The sequence below is a fragment of the Trichosurus vulpecula genome, chromosome 9, assembly GCF_011100635.1.
Source record: "Trichosurus vulpecula isolate mTriVul1 chromosome 9, mTriVul1.pri, whole genome shotgun sequence".
NCBI lineage: Eukaryota > Metazoa > Chordata > Mammalia > Diprotodontia > Phalangeridae > Trichosurus > Trichosurus vulpecula.
The window spans coordinates 204,905,910-204,926,229 of NC_050581.1; the positions used below are offsets into that span (position 1 = coordinate 204,905,910).

The following is a 20,320-nucleotide window of genomic DNA, read 5'->3' on the forward strand; positions in this document are numbered from 1 at the left end:
AAATCCAAGCAGCCACAGGGAAACACTGAAACAAGGAAACGTTCAGATCACTGAACGTTAGAAAGATGAAAACAACTCTGAGGTTCCACTTCAGTGCCAATGCAGCAGACTGGCAAAGATGGCAAAAAAGGAAGAGGAGAATTGTTGGAGGGGCTGTCAAGAAACAGGTGCCTAATGCACTCGCTGGTGGATCTGTGAAGTAACCCAGCTATTCTGTAAAGCAACTTGGAACCACTATACCCCAAGGAGATCAAAGGACGGGCAAAGTGACCCATGTCTGCAAAAGCATTGATGGCAGCTATTTTTGTAATGTCAAAGGGGGCACCGACCACGTGGGGAACATCTAAATAAACCACGGCATATGAATGTGATGGAACATTATTGTGAGTATGTAAGAAACAACAGAAGAGATGGTTTCAGAGAAGCCTGGGAAGACCTCTGTGAAACGAAGAAGGAGGACGTTCGGGAGAAGCACCTACACAATAACCACAAGATTCTAAAGAAAAACAGCTTTGAGAGACTTGAGAACTTTGATCAATGCAATGGCCAACCATGATTCTCCAAGACCGATGATGAAGCGTGCTACATGTGTGATGGAGGGAATGAAGGAGGGATGGAGGAAAAAAAAGGAGGAAGGAAGACAAGGAGGGAGGGAGGAAGGAAGGAAGGCAAGGAGGGAGGGAGGGAGGAAGGAAGGCAAGGAGGGAGGGAGGGATGAAGGAAGGCAAGGAGGGAGGGAGGAAGGAAGGCAAGGAGGGAGAGAGGAAGGAAGGCAAGGAGGGAGGGAGGGAGGGATGAAGGGAAAGAGGAAGGAAGGAAGGCAAGGAGGGAGAGAGGAAGGAAGGAAGGCAAGGAGGGAGGGAGGGATGAAGGGAGAGAGGAAGGAAGGCAAGGAGGGAGGGAGGAAGGAAGGCAAGGAGGGAGAGAGGAAGGAAGGAAGGAAAGGAGGGAGGGAGGAAGGAAGGCAAGGAGGGAGGGAGGGATGAAGGAAGGCAAGGAGGGAGGGAGGAAGGAAGGCAAGGAGGGAGAGAGGAAGGAAGGAAGGCAAGGAGGGAGGGAGGGAGGGATGAAGGGAAAGAGGAAGGAAGGAAGGCAAGGAGGGAGAGAGGAAGGAAGGCAAGGAGGGAGAGAGGAAGGAAAGAAGGCAAGGAGGGAGGGAGGGATGAAGGGAGAGAGGAAGGAAGGCAAGGAGGGAGGGAGGAAGGAAGGCAAGGAGGGAGGGAGGAAGGAAGGAAGGCAAGGAGGGAGGGAGGGATAAAGGGAGAGAGGAAGGAAGGAAGGCAAGGAGGGAGGGAGGGAGGAAGGCAAGGAGGGAGGGAGGGATGAAGGGAGAGAGGAAGGAAGAGGAAACAGTACTCAAAACATTCGAGAAATCAACTGGGGATGTGTGTGAACAGAATGTGACATATAAGGATTTTCAAAAACTTAACGTTACCAATCCTGATGACCTTTTAAAAGTACCAATCCCCACTACCAAAAATTGCCCCAAGAGAATAATCTTACCTTAAATATCTTCAGGTTGTTCTGTGCTTCTTGTAACAAACTTCTCAAGGCAAAGTGCATTCTCTGTTTGTTTCTGAAAGGGGGTGAAGCAGGAGATGTTTCAAATGTAGCTCTGGTCAATCAGAAATCCATTCAATATTCCAAGTACCAGGCAGAACTAGTTGTACTAAGTTCTATTCAGAAACCAGCCATGGGCTGTACCCTACAGAGGAGTCCAGAAAGGTGGCTTTTGTACTGTAGGAAATGACTGAAGGGACAGATGCAGAGAAAGCCAGGAGGGCTTGTGTGAGTGGTCACAGAGGGAAGCAAGCAGGACCAGGAGAACAGGTGTGCAGCCACTACAATCCTGGGAGGAATGACGAGCCGTCAGGAGACACACTGGTGCTGAGGCCTGGCCCCTTGCTCTGGATGGAGGTGAAGCAGGGGGAGCCATGGGATGGGGCTCAGCGGGGAACATTTGCTTGACTACACTTCTATGAGGAAGGGGTTTGGGGGGGAGGGAGATGGGGGGCCACAGTGAGAGGGATAGCCAAAAGGAGAAAAGACAAAGAGAAGAAGGAATGAGAACATTCACCAAAACAAAAGAACAGAAGGAAAGGGACAGAGGCAGGCAAAGCAATGCGGGAACGCTGGAGTTAAATTAAAGTAATTTTTAAAAAAATGTTTTCATTCAATTTTATTTTCAGTTCCGGGTTAGATTTGATTGCGAAGCCCGCACCAGCACCCACACTCCCTTCACTGCAGCCGCTCCAGATCTGCCTTCACCGGCCTCACTTCACTCAGGGCCGCTTTGGGTGTGATTCCTGCCAAGGTCTCTCACAGCCTGAGCTGTTGGTCTTTCGTGCTGTCCATAAGTGTGCGCACACTCCATGTACCAACGGTGAGTGGAATCATCTTTGTACATTTTTTTGTGTTTTGACCACAGGGTGAGATCCCCACCTGCTGCGGTAATCAGGCCAGGGTTCGTAAGCAGACAATTTGGGGGCACTTTTTCTAGCCCCTTCCTCACACCAGGAGGTGAGCAATGGGGTCCTTAAAAAGCCACTGAGACCCCAGGGGCTGCTGAATGCCACCGATGCTTCCAGCGAGGAGACGATCCAATAGCCCGGCCGACTGTGTGCAGGAGTGTGGCTACGGCTCCCAGCGTATCCACACATGCTGCTTCATCACTCACCGGTGGCCACAGGACTTTGAGATAGGTAAAAATGGTCAAACGGTTAGGGTAATGTCTTCTGATTCGTGCATAAACTGGATTGAAGTGAGGGAGAGCTGCACGAAGTCATCGGCCTCACTCTTTCCTCCAGAGTCATCACAGTCCAGTGGCAGGACAAAAGTCAGGATGACTGGTGATGGCCCAGGACGCAGTGGGTGACCTTGGCGTCTTCGATGTCCAACCAAGCTCTAAGCACTCCACAGCGCCTGCTTCAGCCGCCTTCATGGCCATTGGAGCAAACTGTTCTCACCCACTCGCTCCACCAGGGGAAGTCTTCACACACTTGGGGAGACACCCCACTAACTCAGCCTGGTTAACCCACCTCCTGCGCATGCTACAGCTTCTTGGAGCCACAGGCGAGAACTGGGTGGACCAAAGGTGGATCAGCAGCCCTGAAAAGGGCTTGGCAGGCCTCACCCCAGAGGTGCTGGTCCTCCCTTTACACGCTTGAACCAACTGAAGGTCTACAGAGCTGTGGTGCTGATCTCGTCGGTGCGTGCCTGTGAAACCTGGCTAGTCTGCCAGCGCCATGCCAGGGAACTAAACTGCTTCCATTTGAACTGCCTTAGGAAGATTCTGAAGATCACCCAGCAGGATAAGGTACCAGACGCTGAGGTCCTTACTTGAACTAAACCGCCAAGCATTCAAACTCTGCCGCAGAGAGCATGATTCCAATGGGCTGGCCACACTGTTTGAATCCCAAAGACTATTTTACAGAAAACAAGGAAGGCGCTCATGCAGAGGACAAAAGAAGGGATTCTCTCTGAAGATCTGTGGAACTGACTGTGGCCCAGGACCGCCCTGCATGGTGAGCCCTCATCAGAGAACGCACTGTGCTCCATGAGCGAAGCAGAATTGTGGTAGCTCAAAAAAGATGTGAGATATGAACCAAACGCCCATACTGGTCTGATCAGCCACAGTCGGACACACTGTACCTTGACCCAGACATAGTGATGTCATCTCGGTCCTCTTCAACAACCATTTTCAGTTCCAAATCCACTCCTTCCCTCCTCCCTTCACCGCCCCCCCAACAAAGGCAAGAAAAAAAAAACCCATTTTTAATCTGTTCTTAAAACAAAAACCGAGCCGTAGGCAATAGATTCAGTGTCCATTCTGATCCTCTTTCTGTTCTGTCTAAAAAGAAATGTTCACGTATGTTGTCAAGCTTCCAATTCTGCCCTCACAACACTGGGCCACAGACACGCCAGACCCTCTAGAGTGACTGTGGAAACCAGACTGCAAAGCATTCAGGTCCAGACTAGGCACACAATACCACTCTCAGGGAAGCCAGGGGAGGGGCTCTGAGGAGCCATCCTCTGATGGTACATAGGAGGAAGGGCCTTCTGGAGTGACCCACAAAGCTCAGTGGGAGTCCCCAGGTACCCTCAGATATTACAAGGAGACATACAGCAACAGGTCTAAGTGAGAAGGAGGGATGGAGGATGGACTTTAAGACAGCCTTGCGATGCCCAGGTTGATTAGAGGCCACCAACGAGCGCCCAAGACAAGAGATGAAAGAAGGGCACGTTGCAGCCTTGCTGGAAGCCACAGAACTGACTCAGGAGGGGGTAAGGCCCGTGTCTAGAGGAGCTGGGCAGATAACTGACAAAGACGCGCTCTTCCACTCTGTCCTGTCCAAGACAAGGGCTACTGGAGGAGGGCAGCGGCTGGGGAAGAGCCTGGGCTGCCTCCACCTTCCCATCCCCCATCCTCTCTCAGCTGCCGAGGCCCACTGACTCTACCTCCCTGACACCTCTGCCAACCCCCTTCTGTTCCGCTGCATTCCCATGCATCCCCATTCAGCTACCAAAGCGCAGGTCTGCCTACATCACCCCCTACTCTGTAAACTCCAGTGGCTCCCTTATGGCCTCTGGAAGCAAACACAAAATGCTGTGTCGGGCATTCAGAGCCCATCCTCCCCTGCCCCTCCAGCCTTCCTAGTCTTCTTCAGCCAAACCTCCTTGATCCTTCCCCCCTCCCTATTTGGGGGGCTCTTCTCACCAAGGCCACCCCCACTCCCCAGTCCTCAATCCTAGCATGGGGAGTGAGTGGTCACCTACAAACAAATCTTCTCTACTCTCTCCCTGCCTCATCAACCTGGACAGCAAGTGCTGCACCTCCGCTTCCTCCTCCCCCTCACACTTCCCAGCCCTTTTCCCCACTTCTGATCTTGCTTCCTGCTCTTCCTGGATCCTCTCTCCTCCCACTGACTCCCTGACAACGCTCAGGCTTGGTTCTCCCCCATCTGCCCGAACATTCTGTGGTTCCCTTGGCAGGGAAACCAGCCCCACCCTTCGAGCAGGTGCTCATCGACGCTCAGGGCCACGGCTTCTCTTCCTCCATCCTTCTCTTCCCTTCGCTGGATATTTCATCAGTCCCCATGGGTCCTACACCAGCTCTAAACACACCATCAGGCTGCGTGTGAAACAAAACTTGGTAACTCTCCCCAAAAATGTCTCCACCACCCTCCAAACTTCCCAATTTCAATTGTGTTCCATAGGTCCCAAACCTCTTTTTCTCCTTCAGCTCCCCAGTCTACCTCCCACTACTCCCAATTCATACATCTCTGCCCTCCACAGTCTGGCTCCCACCACCTTTGCAGCCTGGTGCAGTATCACTGACTTCCGTGAACTCTCTGCCTCAGCTAAAGCGGGCTACTCACTGTTACCCAAACTCGGTGCTCTCTCTCTCACCTGTGACCACCCAAGGCCTGATGTCTAACCCTTCCATGGCCCCCTGCCAGGTGCCCACTCCTCTGGAAGCCCAGGGGTTGAGACTTTCCCATCCCTGCTCTCTCTGGTACCATCCTCATGCCAACAGCACATCAGCTCCTCTGAGGCAGGGGCTGCGCTATCTGTCTCTGTATCCTCCAACCCTAGCAGAGGGTCTTATTCACAGCAGGTACTCAGCACAGGAGGTAGGTGTCAGGCCCTTCAGAAAAGGAAGGAGATCACAAGGAGTCTCGCATGACCTCATCAATAGCAGGTCGTGCCAGGCTGACCTCACTTGAGTTTTCAGCTGAGTTACCAGAGTGGTAGATCGGGGGGATATGTAGACATCAGCCTCCTATTTTGGCGAAGGATTTAATATAAAGAAATGCTGGCTGGATTCTGAAAAGCCATGTTCCAGATAGTGACCACACTGTGCTTGGCCTTTGACCCAGCAATGCCACTGCTAAGGCCCAAAGAGATCAAAGAAAGAGGAGAAAAGCATCAACGGCAGCCCTTTCTATGATGCAAAGAACTGGAAACTGAGGAGATGGCCATCCCCTGGAGAAGAGCTGCCCGAGTTAGGCCCTGAGTGGGACGGAATGCTTGTGTCACAAGGAATGAGGAAGGCATGGCTTCAAGAGACCCAGGAAGACCTGTGTGAACTCACAGAGTTAAATTAGCAGACCCAGAACAATTTATACAGCGACAGCAATGATGTAAAGACAAAGCACTCCGAGAGTCGTAGGAACTCTGACCAAGGCAAGAAGCAAGCACGATTTCAGAGGGCTCCTGCTGGCCGCCTCCAGATAGAGACACAACGGACTCAGACTGACGCATGTTGTTCTCGACACGGCCAATTTGGAGATTCGTTCTGCTTGACTATGTGTTTGTCATGGGGTTTTGTTTTTCTTGTTTTTGTAATAGAGGGTAGGTGGAAAGGAAGGTGGCTCTTTGGGGGGAGAATTAATTTTTTTTAAAAGAGTATCTTTTTTAAACTTGGAAAGACTCAAATGAACTGATGCTGAGTGAGGGGAGCAGAACCAGGAGAACGTTATACATAATCAGACACACGGTACCCGTGAGGACTAACTTTGATAGACTTAGCTCTTCTCAGCAATGCAAGGATCCAAGACAGCTCCAAGACTCACGATGGAAAAAGCTCTGCACGTCCAGAGAAAGAATTATGGAGTCTGACTGCAGACTGAAGCAAACCATTTGCTCTCTCTTTTTTGTTATGTTTCTTCTTTCTCGTGGTTCATTCCATTAGTTCTAATTCTTCTTTGCAACATGACTAATGTGAAAATATGTTCAAGGTGAATGTATATGTAGAGCCTATATCGAATTGTATGCTGTCTTGGGGGGGAAGGTGGGGAGAGAGGAAGGGGAGAAAATTTGGAAATCAAAAGCTTGTGGAACTGAATGTTGTAAATTAAAAACAATTAATTTAAAAGAAAAAAATAATCTTTTTCTGTTAAAAAAAAAAAAGGCTACATGGTGAAATCGTTACTTGGATTTAGATTGTATTGAAAGTGACAGAAGGTCTCAAGTGGGACAGAATCATGTGGCTGAATTTCGGATTCAGAAGACCTGGATTCAAATCCTAGCTCCACCAAATTCCACTAAGGTGACAACCTAGTCTGGACAATGATGCGGCTGGACCAAACGACCTCTCTGGTACCTCTGGCTCTGGCTCCATGGCCCACTCAGGAGGGTCGTCTGTAGAGTGTGCCACAAGGCTGTCTCCTCAACCCAGGCTGCTCCACATTTTCACCAGCAGTTGGGATGAAGACAGACACAGACGGCCTTCCTACTGGCCTGATGAAAAAATGTGTGCATCCGTTTCCCTGTAACTTGTTACAAGGGGAGGGCTCTATATGGGAGCCTTTGAGCAGCAAAGAGAAGTACACGGACTGATGACCAACCAGCCTGAGAAAGAAAGCTCAAGCCCCAGGGGACAGAATCGGGAGTGAGGGGCTGCACTGACTCGATCCCTCCTGGGCCATGCACTGAGCTGGGGACAGACACAGGTAACCAGGAGATCCCCAGGCCCTGGGAGGGGTGAACGTTGGGGGGCACAAACTTCCTAGGAGTCACTGGGTGCGGCCGATGCAGCCCAAATGAGCAAGAGCCGCATTGCTATGAGCAGGGAGTGATGCCTCGATCCTTCACCCTTCCAAAACGTGTGTTCTCTCAATCACAGCTGCTTCCAAGGTTCTTGGAAGGCCACCCGCCTAGATGAGAGGGACGGCATGGGGCTGACTCTGCTGGGTCCCAACAATGCTCCAGACCATCCCCGTGTCCCTGACTGTGCTGGGCTTGCTGCCTGCCTTTGGGCTTCTGCCCAAGCTGTCCTCCCGACATCAATCCAGGCCCACTTTGAATCCGCCTTCTCTGACCATAATCAGTTCCTTCACCTGGGCCCTGATGACTATCTCCCGAGCCTCCTCTGACCTGGGTGTGATAAGTCCATCAGCTCATGGAGGACTCAGAGAAGTGCCAGGGGCAAAGTAAAGTGACAAAGTGCTGGCAGAAATCCTGCCGTGACACTGACGGGTGGCCTCTGCTGGCCTCAGTCTTCTCTTCTGTAAGACAGTGCTAAGAGCCATAGCAAGGACCCCAGGAAGTGACTGTGAAGCTCCCACAAGCCGGCATGGAAAGTGCATGGCCAAGGGGCAGCTCTCACTGCTTATGACCCCAAAGTGACATGCCCAGTAACTAACTCCTCACCTGAATTTGTTTAACAAAACATTCAGCTGAAACAAACTAGAAAAAATCAATAGTAGCCAAGTGAGAGCACCAGCAAGGCAGCTCCCCCTAGACGAGGCAGCAGCAACTCTGGCCACGCAGCCTGGCTACACCCCCCCTCCCCAGCTGGTGTCTGGTGTCTGGTGCAGAGATTCAGGTCAGAAAAGGCTCTTACCCTGAGAAGAGGTCTAAGGGACAGTATTTACTGATCTGTTTCCATTTGCCAGTTGCAACCTGTTAAAAAAAATTGCAATCATTAGTTAACTAGTAATGATTAATATCAATTTAATTAACTAAATTACTGTAGTAGTGATTAGATTTGAAGATCTTTCCCACCCATTAATAGGCCATGTGACCTGCTTACATCATAGGAAGCCTATGTTACATGTGGTGGGAGGAGCTTCCTGACAGGAAAAGGAAGTTATGACACAGGAAAATGCTGTGTCTGTGAGAAAAAGAGAGAGAGAATGAAAAGAGATGGAGGAAGAGGAGGGAGAGAGGAGACAGAGATGTTATGGCTGCTAATGGCTGTCCTCGTGATTGTTGGAACTGAACAGGCTGACTTAGCTGTACTGCGAGTTTGTTTGGGGAAGACCCCAGCAGGGGGTCAGAGAGGTTTTGGAATGGCGAGTCTTCAGGTTGTAATATTGTGTGTGCAATGTTTTACTGCTCTGATAGACTGCATAAATGGCTTGTAGGATATGGTTCTCTGGTGTCTGAATAAATGGTTTACTTCTTCTACCTTCTACATGGAGAGTCTCGTATACTTTGCGATACAGAACTACACAGGCATTTTGACAATTATCATCTATGTCTTACTGCTTCATTTGGCAACGAGGATGGAATCACAAGGAATAAGATCTCTATTTAGAGGTAGAAGGGCTTTAGAAGAAGAAAGCTTGTCCCAGAATGGGAGGATGTAACTTATTGTTCCATAGCAAGGGAATGGTCTAAGGGCACTGGTCTCTGTGAGGACTGGAGGCAGAGGCTACAGGGTGTAGGACCCAGAGATTTGGAGCGATGCCTCAGAGAAGTTACTGTTGAGCCAGGAATGGGGATCCCAAGAGCGATCTCTAGATGAGGCTGGATTTTACTCACAGCCTATCCTATTGCATGTGAACACAGAGATAGCCTATTAGGAGAGAGTGCTCAGGCTCAGACTGTTTCTGAAACATCTGAGAATACTCAGTCTATACCACAGCAAGGTGGAGAACCTCAGGTGGTAGAACAGCAGGAACCTAACAGCCTTGTTGTAAATTCAGCTGGAAGGCAGAGGGAGCCAAAGAGCTCAAGAGTGCACCTCAGTTCAGCCCAGGTTGAGCCTAGCAGGCAGTCTGGTTACCATGGTAACAGGGGCAGAGAATCCAGACAGGAGGATACTTTGTTGCATGCTACTTCTAAGCCACCGTTGAGTATTACAGGACCACACCAGACTTCTCCAAGAGAAGTGCGCCCCATACAGTGAAGGAGACAGGAAACGCAAGATCATACTACTCAGTTTAGGCTGGTTTTGGAGGATTTCACACAGCAGGAAATTACAGATATCTTGGGTAGGTTCACCCAGAGAATGGGAGAATCATTCATATCTTGGATGGTGAGAATCAGTGATGAAGGGCCGCAGGATCTGTAGATTCTGTGGATTGTATGAGATTCCTAAGTATTAGTCAGAACTCTTTTGTACAGCAAGCTTTTGGGGACTGTCATTCGCAAAGAACTAACCAACCAACCAACCAATCTGTGGCTTTGGCTGTGGTAGGCTGTAAAGAGGAATATCCTGGTGAAACTATGTGGCCTACTGCAGATAGGCCCTGGTATTCAATTAGGGACTGTATGAGAAAGTTAAAGGAGGAGGTGACGAAGACTGCTATTATGTTGGGGAACACTGAAGTTTATTATGAAACTCCCTTGGGAGTCTCTCATAGGAATTTGATCGTTAAGACGGCACCCCCCCCCCCCCAACTTATAAACGTGATTCTGACTCTGCTGATTGCAGAAGTAGGGAACTCCCTTTCAGACATGCTGGATAAGATTTCACAGTTAAGTGACTTAGGAGACTGGGGAAGAGATAAGTTTCCTCAGGAAAGAAGGGTACATAGCCAATGGATTCAGTGTGGAGTAACAAGGAAAGAAATGTTTACTGCTCTATTGAAAGCAGGGGTAGCTTTTAGAAGGCTAGATGGTATTCCAAATAGTGAGCTATACAAAATGTACCAAAATAAGGGGCTTACTGGCAAACGGAATAGTGAAGTAAGAACTACCCCTACAAATCCTACAAATCTTGAACCTTTGCATCCAAGTGAGTCACACCTTCAAGGAGACTAGGGAATAAGCCGAGCCCCAGCTCAGATGAAAGAAACACACAGATGGGATTACAGACCCCATATTAATCTGACTATATATTGGAAGAATGGATCAAATACTGCAACTAGGGCACCAAGAGACACTGGGGCAGAGGCCAGCTTGATTTGTGGAAACCATGACAAATTTAAGCATGGAACTCCTATTACCGTCACAGGACTAGGAGGGGCTGAAATATCAGCCAAACAAGTGAAACTGATATGAAAATTGGACAATTGCCTAAGAAAGAATATACCATGGTCATTGTACCCCTTCCTAAATACATCACTGGAATAGATATATTGAAAGGCATGACTCTGAATTTGCCTGAAGGGAGATAACAATTTGCAATGAAGAAGATAGGAATTAATACACTGTTGGTGTATCACTTTACCTGAACCTTCTAAAGTAATTACTTTGAAGCAATATCATGGGCCAAGTGGGAAAGATGAAATTGCCAATACTATAAAGGAATATGTTGAAGCAGGAGTGGTAGTCCTTATAACCACTTGATAGAATAATCCTGTATGGCCAGTACGAAAGTCAGATGGAACATGGAGAATGACAGTGGACTATAGACAACTGAATAAAGTGACTCCGCCCTTGTATGCTGCTGTTCCAGATACCATTACCTTAATAGAAAGGATCCAGAAATAGGATGGGACTTGGTATGCAGTTACTGATTTGGCCAATGCTTTCTTTATGATCCCAATAGACTCCAAACAGTGGGACCGGTTTGCTTTCACGTGGCAGGGCCGACAATATACTTTTACCCGATTGCCACAAGGATATCTGCACAGCCCAACTATTTGTGATAGGATTGTGGCTGAACATCTGGTGAACTGAAGTTACCTGGTGTACAGCTACCCACTACATAGATGATATTCTGATACAGGGGGAAAATGTAAAAGAAGTAGAAGAGAGTTTGATACTTTTAACTGAGCATATGAAAAGCAAAGGATGGGAAATTAACCCTGCAAAGATTCAAAGACCAGCTCGAACCGTAAAGTTTGGGGATATACAATGGAATAAAGGACTGTGAGAAATTCTCCCACAAGATCGACAAAAGATTCAAGATTTTCCTATCCCCACCAACAAGAAGGAGGCACAAAAGTTCATAGGACTGTTTGGATATTGGAGGCATCACGTTCCACATCTTGGACAGATTTTGAAACCCTTATAAAAAGTTACCACGAAAAAATATGAATTTGACTGGGGACTTGAACAGAGTAAAGCTTTTGAAGAAGCTAAAGCTGCTATACAATTGGCTCTGGATTTGTGGCCTATGCAAAGTGGACCAGTGGAGTGGCAAGTGACTGTACAAGATGACTATGTGAATTGGAGTTTATGGCAGAAACAACAAAGCCAAAATGGACCTTTAGGATTTTGGTCAAGGAAACTATCTTCATCCGGATTGCAATAAACACCCTTTGAAAAGCACTTGTTAGCTGCATATTGGGCTTTGGTAGAGACTAAACAACTGACTCTGGGCCATGAAGTGATGTTAAGGCCTGGAATCCCAATTATGACTGGGTAATGAGTACCCCAGCATCTCACACAACTGGACATGCACAAGAGGCTAGCATAATTAAATGGAAATGGGATATTCAGAATAAATCGAAGACAGGCAAAAGTGGAGTTTCTGCTCCACGTGAATCTATCACCAGCATCGACATTGATGGAAGTGATAAACCCTCTAAACCAAGGCAACAGTTGATAGATAGATGTGATGGACTGACTGAAGAACAGAAGAAACATGCATGGTTTACTGATGGGACAGCAAAATATTTGGGCCACAACAGACATCGTAAAGCAGTAGCCTATAACTCACGTACTAAGAGAACTTTGGAAAGTACTGAGATAGGTGGAAGTAGTCAATATACTGAACTTACGGCAGTACATCAAGCTATTAAAACAGAGAAAGGAGGACAAGGTCATATATTCACTGATTCATGGGCAGTAGCTAATGGGTTAGCTACATGGACACCAATGTGGAAAAAATCAAAATTGGGAAATTCATGGTAAACAAGTTTGGGGCAAAGAACTATGGGAAGATATATGGGACATGTCTTTGGTTACTGATTTGTCAGTTTTTCATGTAGATGCTCACATACCCCTCACTGTGCCAGAACGCGAGTACAATGCACATGCCGATCGACTAGCAAAGACTGCTACTGAAAATAACATCCCTACTCTGACACCAACTGATGATCCGGTACTAGCAAAATGGGTCCACCAAATGGCCGGCCATTTGGGGTCCAGACCACACACCAGTGGGCACAAGATTGAGGTATTAGTATCTCTTATTTCTTGTTAAAGCAAGTAACAGAGGAATTATCATATATGTCAATTGGAAAAGGAATGCATTGTTCCTTGGGTAGTAACTGGAGACAGCAAGGGGAAAAGTTCCAGCCCAGTTATAGCAGATAGTTTATATTGGACCACTACCTCAAGAAAAAAGATGCAAATTCATATGTGTTTCTATTGATGCCTATTCAAACGTACTAGTGGCTTGTCCTCATAGGAATGCAACCCAGAAAAACAGCTGTAAAACTCTAGATATTATAAGTCTATATTGTGGAGCCCCAGTGCAGATTCAAAGTGACAATGGGTCACATTTCAAAGGTACTGAGATGAAGAGATATTGTGTATTGAGCAATACAGAGTGGATATATCATATTCCATATTATCCACAAGCATCTGAATTGATAGAAAGAATGAATGGACTGTTGAAAGAAGTTAAGAAAGTTAGGTTCTAATAGTTCATATCGCCATTGGAAGGACAATTCATTCACTGCTTTACATAATTTGAATAATAGACATCAGGAGGAAGTGCACCTCCGGCCAGAATGATGACTCCCTAATCTGCAAATCAGAAAACAGCAAACACAGAAGATCCAAAATACTGAGTATTGGACTGCGAGGGAAGATGTCCCACCACTGTATCCAGGAATACCTGGTTCGGCGGGATATGATTTACATTGTTTAGAGAACTTTTGGTTGGATAGGTAAGAGATAAGAAAAATCTCTGCTGGGATATGTATGAGAATCCCTAAGAATCCTTTTGGACGGATATTACCTAAACCAGGATTAGCAGGTCAAGGGATACATGCATTGGCTGGAGTGATAGATTCTAGTTATCAAGGGGAAATGATTGCGACACTCCAGAATTTAGGTGAAGAACCAACCTATAGAGTTGTGTAAAAACGATAGACTAGTTCAATTGATTATAATTCCTTGTGAAACAATACCCCTGGTGAAAACTGACCCTCCTTCCAAAATAACTATCAGAGGAAAGGAAGGACTTGGCTCTACTGATAGAGTAAAATTAAGAGCTAAATTATGGGTAAAATGGAAGCCGAATGACATTCCAAAGGCTGCAGAAGTTATAGCACATGGGAAAGACAATACTGTAACAGGGGTTTAAACAGGAGACAATCATTATGAAACCGTATCTTTGACTCATGTATTCTGTTGTGAATGTGGCTATGATAGTCTCTTTATTTCTTTTTGACTTTTGTCTGCTGAATTTGTTTGTGAGATTTGTTTCCTGCAGGCTTAGTACCATCCACCCGCAGATGCCTGATCGCTTAGGCCAGATGTCAACCTCTGATGTGTTTGGATGCCACCTCTGGACCTGTCCACGTCTGTGGTGCGTTGTCCCTGGACCTGGGGTCAACTGAGTTCCAGATGGCAGCTTGCTAAAGAACTGACCTCTCGAACGGGACTCTTTATCTCTTGGGGCAGGGACAGCTCTATGTCCAATTTCAGCAGGAAGAAGCTTTGGAGGATGAGACCTTTGCCCCTTACCCCAAGATTTTGAGCCCCATTCATTTGAGGGGGGGAATGATGACATTTTTACACATACTTTTCTTAGGTTATCCATGTTATATTGTTGCATAAGTTCTGTTGACACCAGGTATCCCAAAATTCCCATTGCCCTACATAATGGATAAGAAATATCTTGGGGCCGAAAGTAGTAGCAATTTAGATTTGAAGATTTTTCCCACCCATAATTAGGCCATGTGACCTGCTTACATCAGAGGAAGCCTAAGTCACATGTGGTGGGAGGAGCTTCCTGACAGGAAAAGGAAGTTATGTCACAGAAAATAAATGGAGAGAGAGAGCGAGCGCGCACACGAGCAAGCAGTTATGGCTGCTAACGGCCGCCCTCGTGAGGGTTAGAACTGAACAGGCCGCCTCAGCTGTGCTGCGAGTTGTTTTGGGGAAGACCCCAGCAGGGGGTCGGAGAGGCTTTGGGATGGCACGGCTCCGTGTTGTGACACTGTGTGTGCAATGCTTCACTGCTCTGACAGACTGGATAAACGGCTCGTGGGACGTTCACTTCTTCTACCTTCTACGTGCAGAGTCTCGTACACTTTGCAATACACAACCACACAGGCATTTTGACAATTATCATCTACGTTGTTGCTACTGCTTTACTGTTTCAATTACTGATGATTAATAGTGCAAATTCACGCATGTCCCAATCCAGGAAAACGTCCTATTCAGTTCTGGAAGCTCTCCTCTAGTATGGCGAAAACATTAAAGCTTTCTTTCCAACTTCTCTAGAAATAATAAGAAATATTTTCTTCTAAAGGCCTTTCCAGTCTCCAGGGAAAAGCTTCTCGGGCTCTTCTCAGGGAACCGGATGAAGAACGGCGTTCAACGTTTCCTCCGAGACTGTCCTCGGTTTGACTGGGACTCGCCCTTCTGTCTAGGGATGGGACCTTTCTACCGAGTGGTTATGAGAGCTCGTGACTCTGGACTCCTCCCCGTTACCAGCGTGATGTCAGGGACATCAGAGGGGGTTTAGATCTCTCTCTCCATGCCAGGCGTGTCTCAGGGATGGATTAAGCATAAAATGTTTCTGGCACACCTAAGCCTAAACACACAGAGTAAAAAAATGGATGCTGTTTTCTTCAGCAGTATGCTAGGAGGGGTCCTGCTTGCCAACAGCCCTGTGAAACTTCCCAAGGTTCAATTCCCATGATCTAAGTTCAAATCCGGCCTCAGACGCTCACTAGCTGCGTGACCCTGGGCAAGCCCTGTCGGCCTATTTCCTCTCTGTCAAACGGGATCATGACGAGGTCGGTGGACCAAGAGAACTCCTCTTTATAAAGCACAGTACAAATGGTGGCCATTATTACTGTTCCTCCCACCCTTGACCTGCTATCATCCACAGCCACGCTCCGCAACTCTGAAACTGCTGTGTCTGGGCACCTCTTGGGTCCAGGGCTCACGGTCCTGACCCCCGCTCTCCATCCCCATGAAACCCTCCAATCCCTGCCTCCCCAGTGCTTTCCCAGGCCCTGGCTACACTCTGGGTAGGACCCAGGTCAAATGTTCGTGAAGAAAGAGCCACCCCAGAAGGCTTTTCCCATTCCCGGCAGGGGCTGACAGTGGGCCCTCTCCGTCTCCATATCCATCTTGGCTGGACATACTTGGTCACAAGCTGTCTCCCCCAGGAGGTGAGCTCACTGAGGACAAGGACTATGTTGGGTGACTGGCACCTAGTAAATCCTTCATAACTGCTTGTCGCTGGGCTGACTGACCTGTACCATGGTAATAGGCTTCTAACCAGCCGGCCAGCCTGTCTCAAGTGTCTCCCTACTCTGAGTGGCTACAAAAGGGCTTTTCCTCAAGGACAGGTCCCCCTCCCCCTTATTCAGTAAACACTACCCCAACTCCAGTGGGAGCTGTCACCAGTGACACCTATGGGAGCTCACTGCAGAAGACAGAAAGGAATGAGACGGATCAGAGTGTGAAAATCAGCCAACAAGGTATGGAAAAGACCATACCCAGCAAGCAAGTTGGGGAAAAGAAAAGAAAGCCTAGGTGGGAAAGGGCAGCAGAGGGACAGCTGCCAGCAACTTCCAGGGCCTAGAGGGGAAGGAGGGAGAGCCAGGAGGCCAGGGGAGGAGGGAGAGCCAGGACGTGGGGGGGGGGGGGGGGCAGGAGGGAGCGCTCCCAGGAGGTCAGGGCCCTGGAGGGGGGTAAGGTAGAAGCCTGCAAAAGGACTGGCAGGAGCATCTATGAAAAGCCAAACTGAGAGTCTTCCATTTGACCCTGGAGTTTTCTTTGTAAACTGCAAGGCTACACCCATGTCACTCCCTCTGAGCCCCACCCAGGGAGTCAGTTAGTCCTATCTAGACAAGAACAAGGGTCCCACATAGACCAGAATCAGAATTCCCCCAAGTATGAGGCCGCAGCCAGCCCACCAGCCCCACTCTAGGCCCTGGCTTGGACGGATAAACAGACGTACCTTCAGGTGCTGATGCATACAGTAGCGGCACACCTTGTGCTTCATCTCCTGGGTCACATGCCTGGAGAAGGGAATGAATCCACATTTTGGCTGCAAATATAAGCACATGGTCAGCAAACAGTCGGGGAGGCCCACAGAGATGCTTGTGAGCAGACACTAAGGGCCCACATGTGGAGGCCCATCTGTCACCTGTTGGCAGAGGCAGGGTGGGCTTCTGCAGCTGGACCTCCCTCCCTGTGCCAAGGCCTGGATGGCACACCCAGGGCAACATCCCCGAGGATGGGGCCCCATCCCTGCTGGGCACAGGCAGTGCTGCCCTTGGGAAGAGAGAGGCAGGCCACACCTGAACCAGGCACCAGGACCATCCTTGAGGACCCAGAGACACCGGCCAGGCCCTACAAACACCAGCAGAGAACAAGAAGGCATCGCACTCTCTTCCCTGCAGAGGTGGTAGACAATGGGTGTGGGACACTGCACGTCATGCTGGGCTTTTCTGGATGTATTGGTTCATTTTCCTAAACTGGGAGAAGGCTCTGAGGAAGGGGCAGAAACGTCCTGAGAAATGAGGGTGAGCTAATAACAAACTGACATGAAGAGTGTGTGCCAAGTCCCAAATGGGGGAGGGAGATGAGGACCCGACCAGGCGGGAGGCTGAGGCTGAGCTGCTCAGAGAACCAGACTGAGGCCTGGGAAGAGGCCTCTTGGCCATTCTGGGCTCCCACTGAGGGCTGCCAGCCACACCCAAGCCCCACCGCCTTGAGAGGAGTGGGGCTCCCCATGCTTCCCCAGGTCAGATTCCCCAGGAACCAGGACCACAGCTTAGGCCAGGACACTGGCACCTGCTCAGGGCACAGAGGCAGCCTGAAGCTTTGCTTCACCAAGGGGTGAGGGTAGCAGCAACAGCACTACACACCAGGGCTGGCAGCTGCTGAAGGGGTCCCCCCCGGCACCCTGCTGTGCACCAGTGGGAACCAACAACAAACACACTCATGGGTGGTCCCAAGCCAGGGTGGGGCCTGGCCCTGTCCCTGTCCCCATCCCAGCCAGTTCACCTTAATCTCTACACAGAGAATGGGCCGGTGTTCTGCCAAATGGCTGGTGTGTAGTCTGGTGAGGTTTGGAAGGCACATTGCATAACCACTGAGAGTGTCCAAGTCTTTATCACAGCGAGATTCTAGAAAACAGAAAGTCCAGAGATCAGTTCAAGCCACCTCCGGAGTTGCATGAAGTTTGGGGAATGGGGTCCCTCTAGCACCTCAGCTCCGCCCTCTGCCCCCCAGGCCAGCCTTCCAGACTCTAAGTGGGCCCCATGACAAGAACCTTCAGAGCTGAGCTTAGAGACTGGAAAGTGGAGATGGCCTAGGGCCTGGGGCCAGACAAAGGTCCCGTCCCCCTCCCCCCACCCCGAGGCCCTGGAGCCCTGGGACAAAGAGCGGAGCTTCCAGTGGGCCAGCCAGTGTCTCAGTCCTCCAAAATGGCCTAGGTGCACACCCCCTCAGGAGGGGAGGAGAACAGGGGTGGCTGGAGGCCCACACCAGGCAGAGACGGGCAGAGCTCTCCAGAGTCTGGCTGAACAGCCCTTTCCTCCCTCTTCCTTTATTTTCCTTTGTTACAAAGGATGAGTTCCCCCTAACACCACTGGGGAAACACGGAGATGGACAAATGAAGATGAGCCTGTGGCCCAGGAACCTTCCTTACCTGGTCTCTCTGCCTGGATCTTTAAACAGAGCTGCTTTACGAAATCCAGGGGGAGCTGAACAACCTCCTAAAAACAGAGATGTATGGCCATCAGTGGGCAGCAAATTCCAGGCCACAAGCAGAGAAACACCCCCTCTGAAGCACACTCCTCCCCCCCGCCCCCCCAGCACAGACCCAGATGCACAAGCTCACACATACGTGCACGCACACAGACACACAGACCCGCATGCACAAGCTTGCGCGTGCACACACACACACAGAGGCACAACCTCACACACACAAGCGTACACACAGACACACCCACACCCACACCTGACTGCTGACTCCACCCAAAGCTAAACCACCCCACTAGGTGATGACAGACTCCCCTGAGTGCCTCAGTGGCTAAAGTGAAGCATCCTCCGTCAGCCCACGATCCTGAGCTCACCTGAGGCAGCTCCCATTTCCTGCCCCCAAACCCTTCCCATGCTCTGACGATGGCCATTTCCTGTGTTTCCCCATGAGACCCACAACCACCATGGGGACAAGCTGGGCAGGCTTCATCGCCAGCTCACTGATAGGAGAATGACCCCCTTGGACATTCCTAGGGCAGGTTTGCAAAGGGCTGTGCAGATGTGATCTCAGCTGAACCTCTCAACCTTGCAAAGAAGGAAGGTCAAGAGCCCCAGCAGCTTACCCACGAGGCCCGGTCTGAGAGGGTAAGGGACTCGGCCGTGGCCACGCAGCTAAGCTACTGAATGTCAGGGCCAGGCCTTGAGGCTGGGAGCACCAGCCACCACACAGACTCTGGAATATGCTCACGTGGTTGAACTTTATCCCCTGGGCCCTCCCTGCACATGGGCAGATTTTCATCAGCGATGACCAACTGGCCTTGCTAAGTCTTACAGGGAGGTGAAGACCCCTCGCACAGGTGGGATGAAAGTCCGCCGGGGATTATCCTACCATACCAGAGGCCTTGGCACGTTCTCTGGGGACCTTGGGGGAAGTGAGTGAGCCCCTGGAGCATACCAGACTCAAAGTATCGCCTTGGACCAGGTGAACACGAGTGACCCTCCAGCTTGGGAAGCTGAAGGAGGTAAGTCCACAAGAACCAAGAAGCAGCAGAAAAGTCAGAGGTCAGCATGGCCCGGTTTTGGGGCTGAAGGCACAGAGGAGGAAAAAGATGCCCAGGTGCAGGGACTGCCTTGGCCCAGGTCACCCATGGCCCACCCTTGGAGGGAAGTGATCCAAAGCCCCAGGGTATAAGCTCTCCCCACAGCAGCTCCAGCTGAGGGGGCAGCACACACCCACATGCACCAGGAAAGGGGAGGCTCAGAGCTTGCTGAAGTGGAGACCTCAAGAAGACTGGCTGGGGTGGGAGGCCTGGCCAAACTTGCTCCCCTCTGTCTCATTGGGTAATTTATTGAATGTTATGCAGCCACCTTTCAGTAGGGGAAGCAGAGATCTTCTCTTTCAGGACAGTCCAAGATTTCTTTCCTCTGGGCCAGACTCCCCAGACACTGCTAGTCAGTGTCCATCAGCCCTTCATGCCTTCCTTTATCACAGGGGTACCTTGCTCGGGGGCCACATTCACACAAGGCCTTGCTCTTCAGTTTTCATTTCCACGGCAACCTCTCATCGTGACACTGCGGTCATCTTCCAATATGCCATCCCCCCCACTCCCACCCCAGTCTAATAGTGGTAAGCCCCCACCTCTGCCAAGCAAGGGCTGTGGGCAGGGGAGGAGGCTTCTCCAGGCCTGGCTCACTCATTTCAAGCTCTCGCTGTTTGGGGGGTTTCAGCTTCCGCTGCTGCAGTCATCCAGGGGCCTCTTCCTTCACTCTGCATCAGTTCGTAGAAATCTTCTCA

The 20,320-nt window shown here is 49.7% G+C and overlaps 1 protein-coding gene across 1 annotated transcript in view; it reads right to left on the reverse strand.

Annotated features, from left to right (window-relative positions):
* The window catches only part of IPPK (inositol-pentakisphosphate 2-kinase), a 30,169-nt gene extending 11,213 nt beyond the window's left edge, over nucleotides 1-18,956 (reverse strand). The window contains exons 1-6 of the mRNA XM_036739700.1: nucleotides 18,900-18,956; nucleotides 18,473-18,539; nucleotides 17,827-17,948; nucleotides 16,775-16,864; nucleotides 8,348-8,406; nucleotides 1,504-1,576 (exon numbers count right to left, since the gene is read on the reverse strand). Coding sequence (XP_036595595.1) covers nucleotides 1,504-1,576; nucleotides 8,348-8,406; nucleotides 16,775-16,864; nucleotides 17,827-17,948; nucleotides 18,473-18,539; nucleotides 18,900-18,956 — 468 coding nt within the window. The remainder of the gene's footprint in view (nucleotides 1-1,503; nucleotides 1,577-8,347; nucleotides 8,407-16,774; nucleotides 16,865-17,826; nucleotides 17,949-18,472; nucleotides 18,540-18,899) is intronic.
* Between the last annotated feature and the right edge of the window lie 1,364 nt (nucleotides 18,957-20,320).